This window comes from Suillus discolor (genome assembly GCF_016758755.1).
Source record: "Suillus discolor strain FC423 chromosome Unknown F5147scaffold_24, whole genome shotgun sequence".
Classification (NCBI taxonomy): domain Eukaryota; kingdom Fungi; phylum Basidiomycota; class Agaricomycetes; order Boletales; family Suillaceae; genus Suillus; species Suillus discolor.
Window position 1 is genome coordinate 58,946 of NW_024541271.1, and position 10,540 is coordinate 69,485.

At 49.1% G+C, this 10,540-nt stretch overlaps 4 protein-coding genes and 1 non-coding gene across 5 annotated transcripts; 3 read left to right on the forward strand and 2 right to left on the reverse strand.

Moving 5' to 3' along the window:
* Nucleotides 1-541: 541 nt before the first annotated feature.
* On the forward strand, nt 542-2,632 carry F5147DRAFT_652343 (uncharacterized protein; the record flags this gene model as incomplete). The annotated part of the gene is made up of 12 exons (XM_041433616.1): nt 542-590; nt 672-736; nt 775-814; nt 845-878; nt 946-1,009; nt 1,205-1,275; nt 1,485-1,505; nt 1,673-1,745; nt 1,938-1,998; nt 2,027-2,169; nt 2,317-2,535; nt 2,606-2,632. 12 exons carry the CDS (start codon nt 542-544, stop codon nt 2,630-2,632), a joined length of 867 nt encoding a protein of 288 aa, XP_041293324.1.
* Nucleotides 2,633-3,699: 1,067 nt separating this feature from the next.
* Nucleotides 3,700-6,073, forward strand: F5147DRAFT_692383 (uncharacterized protein). The gene is made up of 7 exons (XM_041437188.1): nt 3,700-3,786; nt 3,844-3,892; nt 3,947-4,000; nt 4,053-4,079; nt 4,132-4,149; nt 4,200-5,327; nt 5,378-6,073. Exons 1-7 carry the CDS (start codon nt 3,739-3,741, stop codon nt 5,827-5,829), a joined length of 1,776 nt encoding a protein of 591 aa, XP_041293325.1. The 5' UTR covers nt 3,700-3,738; the 3' UTR covers nt 5,830-6,073.
* A 1,173-nt stretch (nt 6,074-7,246) lies between these two features.
* Nucleotides 7,247-8,508, reverse strand: F5147DRAFT_798281 (uncharacterized protein; the record flags this gene model as incomplete). Its single annotated transcript, XM_041443218.1, has 5 exons — nt 7,247-7,405; nt 7,460-8,030; nt 8,081-8,190; nt 8,244-8,323; nt 8,374-8,508. 5 exons carry the CDS (start codon nt 8,506-8,508, stop codon nt 7,342-7,344), a joined length of 960 nt encoding a protein of 319 aa, XP_041293326.1. The 3' UTR covers nt 7,247-7,341.
* Nucleotides 8,509-8,924: 416 nt separating this feature from the next.
* F5147DRAFT_t78 lies at nt 8,925-9,032 on the reverse strand. The gene has a single exon. It is a non-coding gene; the product is annotated as a tRNA-Leu (tRNA).
* Nucleotides 9,033-9,369: 337 nt separating this feature from the next.
* On the forward strand, nt 9,370-10,336 carry F5147DRAFT_152887 (uncharacterized protein). Its single transcript, XM_041428299.1, has 3 exons — nt 9,370-9,449; nt 9,508-10,000; nt 10,051-10,336. Exons 2-3 carry the CDS (start codon nt 9,576-9,578, stop codon nt 10,172-10,174), a joined length of 549 nt encoding a protein of 182 aa, XP_041293327.1. The 5' UTR covers nt 9,370-9,449; nt 9,508-9,575; the 3' UTR covers nt 10,175-10,336.
* Nucleotides 10,337-10,540: the final 204 nt, after the last annotated feature.

The following is a 10,540-nucleotide window of genomic DNA, read 5'->3' on the forward strand; positions in this document are numbered from 1 at the left end:
TAACGTTACAACGTTGACCACGTTGTAGGGTACGAGGGTTTCAGTCGGCGGCTCCGAAGAACCCCAGATGCCCTCAAATTTTAGACCTTCGTTTGATCGGCCGAATGAAAAACGAGCATCTGATCCGTCATGCGAGCCTGGCTAACCGAAAGAGGGATGTTGATAAAGCAATTTACCCTTGAAGAACCAGATTTGCTACGTACCTCGACTTCAGCTGATCGCGAGGCTTCGAGCCGAGGAGCGCGCCGTCACCCGTGATAACGTTCGTGCCAAGTTCGGGCCGCCTGCATAGGATTGAACGAGCTGGCTGTATCTTGCATTCAAATCCTAATCGGATTCCTGCACGTTATCCGCGGATCGACATCATCCAATAGCAACATGGGATGCATGCGCCACGAAGGTGGCATAGACCTTTGATCAGATTAGTAGAAAGGCCAGGACTTCTTCATCACAGAGCTACCTAAAACCTCCAGGCTAGACTGATCGTCGTGTCTGATCGTGCAGAGTTTTGGCGAAATCAACTTTCAAGGCTGGAGATGGTATGTGCCGACACGTGGGCGTCTTGAGTGCTAGTGGTGTATTTACCCGAAGTACGTCGGTCGCCGTGTTTTTCATTACAAAGCGCTTCAGTCGCGCTTATCCAATTATTGGCCGTTTCTCCCGTATTCCAGCCTCCTTCTCCCAAATTCCAGATCTATCTCGGAAAATCGGAAAGTCTGCCGATTCTATGACGCTGGTTCGTGTACGCTTAGACTGTTCAACACAGAATCACAGAAAAAGACTGGGAAACGTGTGCCGAGCCTCCCCGAGCCCTGTGAGTTTAGATATTTCATAAGCACCACAGATGATGATCTCTCTTCCGCAATGCCGCAAAGATGGTTCGTTTAGAGAGAGGCGCAAGATACAATGCTATACCAAATCATATGCTCTCCATTCTCGGCGTAGCATGCTCAGGAGCAGCATTTGCCGTCTTATGGGTTTGCAGAGCCTTCCATCTCAGGCTACTACGGTGCGGAGTCACTGCGGACCGAATTCAAATAGCATCGGTGGAAGATTTTGCTGTTATGGGCAAGAATTTGTCGTTGTAATTCCACATGAGTGTTTGCGGCGAGATTTCGGGAATGGTTCGGAGTCGTTACAGCAATGTGTGACAGCGCACTGTCGCACTTTCATACAAATACTGATCTCGGACTCCGGATGATAGATATACCCATCATTTGGGCGTATCAGTTTTTTAGCGGTTTGGCACGTTGGTTCGAAAGAGTATCTCAAAACGTGAGTACTGCCAATCCGAATCGTGGTCGATTCATGTCCATTTGGAATCCCTACTTACGTCGAACTTGTTGAAGTTCTTAGTGAACACGCGAGAATGAGGCAAGATGACATCAAACATGCCCTTGATAACGATGGCGGTGACGAAACTATGAACTGAACGCAACGTAATGGACTGGATACATGCCCGATATCATCCATGCTCAAACAAGTGCTTGTTTCATGGCGGAAAAGTAAGTATACCCTCATGAACATGCTGCGGGTACAGCTTTACTGATGTTCTCATATTCGCTTAATGTATCATCGTAGTGAGGACGGTATTCAAAGCTATGTGTTCATCTCTACGGCAAGCATGGTCTTTCTGATGCGCCCGCCGGCCCTTAATCTTGGTTATTTGCAGCCATGGATCATTTAGGAGTTTGATGGGGGTTCACGGACTCTGGGCGTGTTACACAGACAGGATCTCCGTGAAGGTATTTCCTACACTGCCTCTTCATGTTTGTGATGATACATAATTGATTTCTCAGGTTTACCCTGAACGGCGAATGTCCCCGAAAACACAGCGTTGATTTTACGTGGGGGACGCATGTTATTTTGCATGGATGGGATAAATCGCTGCTTTGTTGTGCCTAGGCATGAACCCTCGCTTGTTTTGTCACCCGCAGTATCGAGTACTCCCACTACGCCGGCGGCGGGAGAGACACTCCAGCTTTCAACATGCACACGGTTAGTCTCTGACCGCCGTTTATATCAGGGACAGGCACTGCGACTGTCTTGGCCGTCATTTTCATTCTAACATTCCGCACCACCCACTACATCACATTTTCCCCTACGACTTGTGGCCGTCAATCTGCCTACGATCTGCGGCCGCCGCCAAAGTCGACGGACACAGCCCCGGTGAGTTGTACTCATGACAAAACTCTTATGGAGAAATTGCAGACACGGTGTGCGAGAGCGAGTACTGTGAACTACCGGGGCCCTACTTGGTGATATCATTTTCTCTTCCTATAAGTCCATAGGCAGAGAAGTATGACATGACGACAGTTGGGGAGGCCCGCCTTGTTGGATTCCCTCTGCTTAGAAGATGGCGTAGCCGCAGAAGAAGGCGGTGTAGCAGTATCATCTAGCCCATTTCCAGATGGACAGGACCGAGTCAGGTTACGTACCTCGCACGCTGACAAAAGTGTTCTTCGTTGGAGTGCTGGGTTTATTCTTTTCCCCCCGCATGGTGCGACCGGTGTCAACGATGCCGGTACTCCGATGGTAAGCTCCTTCCGTTTGCTACTTCAAGTTTCCCTATATATTGTCATGTTTATTGCTAAATTCGACGTAGACGGGAATCGCATTGGCAGCTGTCTAAACATACTTGGCCACGTTAGTCCAGTGACCCTCAACCACGTGTTTCAACTGCTATCAGCACTGCACGCCATTTCAATAGAGGGAACGTGCTTGACGTTAACGCGTGAACGGTTTCCTTAAATCCAGGGAAATAATGTGTTCCTGGCACTCGAGTGCTTTACTCTCTGACTGCACTGTCCAGTCTTTGATTTTGGAGTCGCATCCGCGGTACCTAAATACCCTCGGGCTTGGACCTCCCATACCTCTCTGTTCCACGAGTGCTGTTAAGTGACGCCGGATTCGCCTTGCACGTCGAATTTCGTCCAGACTGTACGAAAAGCAGCGTGCAAGGCTAATCCTACGATTCCAGACGCTGCCAGAGAATCCCCTCACAAAGCCAGCAGAAAAAGTAACGACGAACTCGATACATACACCTCAGCCCCGAACGAAGTGGGTGACAATATCTCAATGTAATGCGAATACCCAAGCTAGACGGTCGGGCCCTCTACTTCGACTCACAAATTCATGGCACACCTATATAGTACCTCGCCCGATTTAATGGGCTGTCGTCACCTCGAACCTTGACCAGGAATTCGTTCTCGCGTACTTTCATAAGTATTGCCCAGGTTCATGCTTGGAAGATGCTCAAAACTAACGGTCCCTGAGGAAAGTGTTTGGAAGTCCTAGCAAAGGAATCCATCAAGGAACAAAATAGACTTTCCACAGAGACATGGCCTATGTATATGAGGGTTCATTTTGAGATTCGTATCGTCGTAGTAGCAGAACAGATGAAGATAAATACAGGATCCGGACTCCGCCTTAGCCTCAGGGATGGAAGTCATATCTAAGCGTCGCATTATGAACACCCAATACATTCGGAACACACCGGGTCCGCGTTCGCCTAGAAGCACTAAGGCCGGCAAGAAAGCGTACCTGCTCAAGCAAGTGACTCGTGAGCCACGTAGGATTACCTACGAGCGGTTCGGAGTAATGTTATATTTCGAAGTTTGTTCATGTTTTGAGATCGGGCAGTCGGCCCAATCAAGGCATTTGCTTAGTCATGTTTGAGACTTGTAGCGGGAGTTTGTTGGGAGTCGCCGCCTTCGTCGTTGACACACTCATTCCATCATGCCTTTCGGTCTTATCATCGGAACTGACCGTGCAACTGCTCTACAAGTATGTCTTGCTCATGTGCTACTCTTCTTCTGTGCCCAACTCACTTTTTTTGTGCAGAAATCCATTCAGGATGAACTCACAGCTCGTAGTTTCAGTCCCGATGCTGGTGAGCGCTCAGTCTTGTTTACTGCTAGGTCTTTGACACTCACTATTGGAACAGATCCTGTCATGGCGGAATATATCACCATTATGATTATAAACAATAAAACTGCAGGTTTGTGGTATCAAGAGCTCCTTTGCTGACACTGGCTTATCGCATTGTACAGCACAAATAACTTCGGAACTCATGGATTGTGAGTGGCGTTTTTTTTGCGTCCCAAATCTCATTACTGACTACGTCTACAGTAATTGGTCCAGAATTTGGTATGTTCCTTAGTGCCCTGTGCGTTGTGGCTCGTTGACAATACCACCAGATCCCAGCTTCACAGATTGGCTCTTTGCTGAAGCTGCCAAAGGCGCGCCGGAATCTGAAGCTCCGTCCGCTGCATCTTCAACACCTGTAGAAATACCTAATGAATCAAAACCCGTCACCCAACCACCCTCCAGCGACCCAGCGCGCCGCCCGCCTAATGGTCCTCGAGCAGGTGCACCACTATATCAACAAGCCATATCTTCCGCTCTTCCTTCGACATCTCAAAAGCGTCTCCGCTCACCCTCACCATCTGCACATCCAGCAAAGTCCCGACGCACAGACCTACTACCCACTGGTCCCCGGGCCATGCAGAACCCACCACCGGCACAACGTAGTCTTCTTGACCGCGTCGGCGGTCCAGGACCCGGTCCGCGCTTCCAAGGTGGAAGAGATGAAGTCCAAGTGCGTATTGACAACATCACGAACGCCTCGCCCGACCCAAGTGCGATGATGAGCTTCCCGAATGGTATGGGTATGCCCGAAATGGCTGTAGGCATGGGGATGCAAGCAAATCCGTTAATGCTACAAGAAATGATGTTGAGTCAAATGGCTCTTATGGCGCAGATGGCGAACTCGATGGGCATGCTCAACCCCGGTATGGGTATGCCTGGGTTCAACCCAATGCAGCAGGGTGGAGATGCAGCGATGTTCAATGGTGGCGCAGGTGTGAATGGACATAGCTTCCCACAGAATGGGGTGAATGGCAGAGGTCGGGGTGCAGCGAGAGGGGGTCGGGGGCGAGGAGGTTCACGGGGCGGGCACATGGGCTCGTCACCTGCTCCACCATCTATCGAGGAAGTGCCTACACCTGTGTCGGTTCCCGCTTCGGTAATCGCTGAACCCGCACAGTCCACACCAATAGCGGCGCCCATTCCGCTTCCCGCAAGCGCCTTGTCATCCAATGCACCTCTAAAACCAGCATATGCCCTCCCCGAACGCCCGCAATCACCTACATTGTGCAAATTCGGGATCAAGTGCACTAACTCGCAGTGCCGATATTCCCACCCATCTCCTGTCGCTACTGCTGAGAGTGGCGTTGTACTAAGCACCGAGGCGTGCGAGAAGGGCAAGGATTGCAAAGACAAGGACTGTATCAAGTCGCATGTCAGCCCTGCTGTCAAAAACCCTGGTACGTTGTTTTTTTGTCTTTTTGTAAAAACAACCCAATAACAGTCGCAGGCGCAACTCACACCCCAGTCCCAGCTACCACTACTACCACTGGGCCTCCTCAGCACACCGTCGCATGTCGTTTCGGTGGTGCTTGCACACGCCCAAGTTGCCCGTACACGCATCCTCCAAAGACAAATCACTTCGCGCAACAATGTCGCTTCGGTGCAGGTTGCACGCGCGCATCTTGCCCCTTCCAACACCCGGACGGGCGGGTTCTCCCCTCTACATTTCACCGCGGCCTGTCGACGACTGCACCCCTTGTAAACGTACAGGCGCCAGAGACGGGGAGCATGGGTGCTCAAAGTCATCACAGAAGCGTCACATTTAACAAGCCGCAGGATGTGAAGGAGAAGCTAAAGGATATCGAGAAACAGAAGGAGGCTGCGAAGAGAGCAATTGATGAGGCCAAGGCTGCGGGAGGGAAGAAGGAAGAGACGAATGCAGTCCCAATCGCTGTATGACCGGGGGAAATTTCGCCCGACTGTCCTTTATTTAGAGGGAAACGTTCTCCATCAGCTGCTTTTCGTTAAATCCCTAACTCGGACACAGCCAGCGACTGCTTTTATTATTTTATCGTGGCACTCATGTAGTATTTGCGTTGTTTTTTATATTTGTGTCTACTACTCGCTAGGTACTGCCGTTCTCGAACTTCGAAGGCGCTGATTATGCCGCCCATCTGGGTCCTCGATGAGGTTCCCGAATATCTTGCTGCGAGCGAAAATGTTGACACTGAAACTTGAGCTTGAAGCTTCGTGTAAATGTCGAGAGGAATGGTGATCGCGTCCTGTAATTTATACGATGGTAAATTAAGTGTTCTAGGATATCGTTTAACGTCACAATATATAAGAGATTACCAGGTTGCCGCGACTCCCCTTGAGCTTCATTTGTAGGTCAGACTTTTGCCCTCTTCCGCCTCCCTCTCTTCTACAGTTGCTTCCACATAGTCCTCAATCACTTATGACCTCCCACGCAAGCTAAATTGAATAGCCGCAGAGATGGAAAGCGCTGCAAAACAGAATTGCTTACCCAAAACTGTAGCTTTCCATAGCTGGTGCGCGCTCCTTCGCCTGCACATCCATCCATGACACACCTTTAGATCGCTTGTGGTACTCATCCGGAGAATTTTTATAGTGCTCCGTAGGATAAGATGAGCAGAGAACACCAGTTACCGTGACAAGTTGGATGATTGTCCATGATAACTTTCTTTAGTTGGTACGTCACTACTCTCTCGTTAACCACCTTTGTCAACGACTTTCTTTCTTCTAGAGGCCTGACTACGGGAAACTACCTTTGTCACGAGTCCTCCCTTTATTTCTCTAGTATGTGCCTCCAGAAATTTATACATACACTGAACGAGAATCAGCTTGAAATAGCTCATGGAGTCTCGATTTACCAGTCTTTCACAACTCGCTTGTCTTCCTAACGCTTTGACACTGACACTATGTATTCGCCACCAGATGATATCATGCAAAAGTACAGTGTGAACCACGACGAACTATGTATGACAGATGAGCACCATCTCTTACCTATTACTAGTGATCTTAAGGCTCAATCGATCGGTGCGGCGATATTTATCTTCGTTCTGGCCGCTGCTGAATAGGTTATATAGCACGAATCAGACTGGGGAACACAAGATAACCCTGTCAGGGACAAATGGATGAGCAGGAGTTATTCCTGATGGCGAGGTATGGTAAATACACGACTTGTGAGTGATACAAGTTAGAACGGGATGTATTATGACTGATGGTAAAATACTATCTCTCAAGGTACGAATCGTGAACATTTTAAGCGTGATGTTTTCGTTTTGCCACTTTTCCTTTGGTGGCTAACTGCGGCGAAGGCAGGTGATTGGAATGCTTACCTTCTTGCTTGTCTTCTGCAGGAAGGGGAGCTATCCCATTCCCCTGTCAATGAGATGCGAGTCCCTGATAGTCACCATCGGCCCGGTGGAAAACCGAACTGCGAGCGAAAACTCACGGTGCGTCTCTTCCGTCGAAAGACAAGGTGGGTGGGCCTGTTGGTCCTGTTGACGGTAGCCTATTAACCAAGTGGTCAGAAATACGAGCAAGTCAATGACAGGGGAGCGCATACGTTGGTGTCATAGCCTTAAATACTCGCTCTGTTCGGATCTGATCCTCCTCGCCTTCTTCGTATATCCAATCTTTTGGCCATTTGGGCGCAATCTCCCTCCAGTACGTGAAGTATGCCTCTAATCTCTCACGGCGCCCCCGCTCAGCGCGTATAACGTCCCGGACATTCCTCGCCTGTTCTTTCAGCCCCGCCGCTCTCCGGCGGAGAGCAGTGGCTTGGGCAAGAACACGTTGATCGTCGGCTGTGATCTGCCTCATGATTTGCACAGCCCGGTTGAGCATGTGTGGTTCTTCTGGAGGGGGCATTCCTGTACGTGGGCTGACGGGGAATTTGTCACATCCCTGCTGACTAGGACTTTCGTAGGACAAGTAGGAACCACCTGGATCACTGGAGTTATCATCCACAGCTATGTGCCCCTTGGGACTTTCGAGTAACGGTGAAAGGCTTGGTGACTTTCCCGCTAGATTTTGAAGCGCTATGCCAGAAGCATTTCCGACTGCTTTTACCGGAGTAACGGCTGCTAGGATCAGAATGGATTTGGGGGGATCTTCCTGGATGATGGGGTAATCAACTGGACAGGTGTTAGATTTCTTGCACTACGACGCGAGGTATGATGCTCACAACTTGTGTCCATAGCTAAGTCTATGACCTGTCTTGAGGGACCAGCAGCAGGAGGACCCTCCGTCGTTCGGGACTTCTTTCTCGGGGGCCCTTCGCTCTCTTCGTCTTGACTGAACGATCGTCAGCATCATTTATAACATTGAAGATGAAGCGGGGCACGTACAGCAGCGGAACAAACTTGCTGAGTTTTACTAACTCTCTAATTATCGCCGCGCTCTTCATGTTCGCTCTTACTTTATGAGCCTATTTTTAGGTCAGTGGCTAGCCTTCAGGACCACAAATGCAATACACACCTTAGCTACCTTTTGCAGCTGTGCTCGGGACAATTTGGCAAGAGTGGCTTCGCTCATGTCAAGTCCCCCAGAACCTGAAGCTGGGATTGGGTTGTTGGATGAGTGAACATCATGAAGGAGGAGTGCTTCAGTCATTTTGTGTAGTGTGGTGAAAGCACGGGTACTCCAATGAAAAGATGTGGTACTAGATCAAGTTGGAGATATGTTTAGGGAGGGTGGAATTAAATAATATAATGAAGGACTAGTCAAACTTGAACTGTGGTGCTTTAAATTTGTTTGCGTGATGTGGGCTTCTGTGGAATGACATCTACAACTTAAATACACGATGTATGCTTGTACCTATAGAACAATAGATTAGATCATCTCAGTACAAAAGTCCGCGGTCAAAGCAAGGATCCGGGAACAGTTTCACTTGTGGCAACAAGAAAGCATAGTCAAATGACCAACGTCCCAGCTGCAATCAACAGTGAGCGGCACCAGGACCTTTGTCGAGAGAAACTACATGATGACGAAGCCTGGGAGACTTAGGGAGAAAAAGAGAAAAAAAATAATGACAAGAGTGGGATTTGAACCCACGCCCTCTTACGAGGATGAGAAACCTGCTTTGCAGGCAAGCTTACGCTTGAGTCACACGCCATAGACCGCTCGGCCATCTTGCCTTACATTAAATCAGACAATTGATTTACAAGTGTGAGGCGTGGCAAAACATGCAGTTGCAAAGAATTTGGAGAACGATGAGATGCTTTCATCTAGTAAAGCCTTATTGCTTACGATCTCGAATTCGGCTCGCTCGAGGGTACCAGTCCAAGGCGCGCAAGTAAAAAACCATATCGAGAACATTCAGTGACGCCGCGTTCTTCTCGAGTTCCGCTGTGTTTGACTACGAGATCGCCAAGTGATCGCCAGGGTAGATCATCATCTCAAATTCTGCACATCATGCCAGGCTGCAATTAGCTGCGACTTGCAAGACGATATCCACCTTCCTAGGGTCTTTCTTGAATGTGATACAGTTCCTTATTCATATGACCTGAACCACTCAATGAAGGTCCAAGCATGCCGGCTCTGGAGAACAATAGGTAAGCACACCGACTGTTCGGATTTATGTCTTGTGGACTCTAATTGTGGCCTTTTTAGATACATCAAGACTCAAGTGCTTTTAAAAGCAATTTCATATCCCACACCTCGAACGCTCAGAATCTAGCATGACGAAACCTGCACAACGTCCCTGCACCTCAAACGACAACCCTCACTTCCCAATCAGCCAATGGGAGAACCGTGATTCCTTGTGCACATTCACCGGCCTCGTCGACAGCATGCCAGTCCTCGAGGCCCGGGTTCTAGAGGCAGAGCAGCTCCTTGACCGCGCTGCTACCATTATGACTAGGGTGTTACCCGATCTACGCGAAACGTGTTTAATGCGCGAGCAACTAGAGTTCTCTTATTTCGAGAAAATGAAAGTCAAGAAGGAACTTTGGGATGGAACAGCACAGCTGGAGAGGGAGCCGCGCAGGTATAGGATCAGATGGCTGAAAGGCGAGAGGAAGAAGGCGCGCGTGGCGACTTGGGAGCAAGCAAATCACTCCAATAGAGACAATGATCTTTCGGAGTCGGACTATTCAAAATACTCGTAAGTTTTGTTAACGAGGGTCTCCATCCTGCGTACTGATCGCTTTGCAGAACGAAATCTGATTCCGAGGGGACATTGTGGTCCACAGATGAAAGTGTAAAGCCCTCAAGTCGCAAGAGGTCGCGAGATGAAGAGCCGGAGAGGAAGAAGAGAGCGAAGAAAGATTCAACTTGACCCGAAGTTTCTATGCCTTACATTGTATCAAAACACATCTCTCATCTTACTACCCTAGTAAACTCTGTTAAACATTCAATTGTACTTAAACCAGCGACGAGTGCTCAAGTAACGGATCCAGTTGACTGGGCCTTGAGGTGTTCAAATTACATCGTTGTGTTATTTGTGGGTGAGAGAAACAAATTATCGTGCGAGTCTTTGATGTGGTTAAACCATTCAGGAAGCGCACGATGCAAATCCATCGGCGGTAATGTATGTAATAAACCTGGGGCTTGCCGCTTGGTTGGAGTCGCAAGTCACGCAGGCCCCAGGCTACAGAGCTTTGCGGACCAATATGTGACAGTTCTGCGATCCAACTGTGATAGT

Bases quoted from the DNA above. Each gene is read 5' to 3' on its own strand.
- F5147DRAFT_692383 (XM_041437188.1), top strand. From the start codon at position 3,739: ATGCCTTTCGGTCTTATCATCGGAACTGACCGTGCAACTGCTCTACAA. The intron at 3,893-3,946 runs GTGAGCGCTCAG...CTATTGGAACAG, and splicing joins TAGTTTCAGTCCCGATGCTG to ATCCTGTCATGGCGGAATAT. The intron at 4,001-4,052 runs GTTTGTGGTATC...CGCATTGTACAG, and splicing joins TATAAACAATAAAACTGCAG to CACAAATAACTTCGGAACTC.
- F5147DRAFT_152887 (XM_041428299.1), top strand. From the start codon at position 9,576: ATGACGAAACCTGCACAACGTCCCTGCACCTCAAACGACAACCCTCAC. The intron at 10,001-10,050 runs GTAAGTTTTGTT...ATCGCTTTGCAG, and splicing joins TCGGACTATTCAAAATACTC to AACGAAATCTGATTCCGAGG.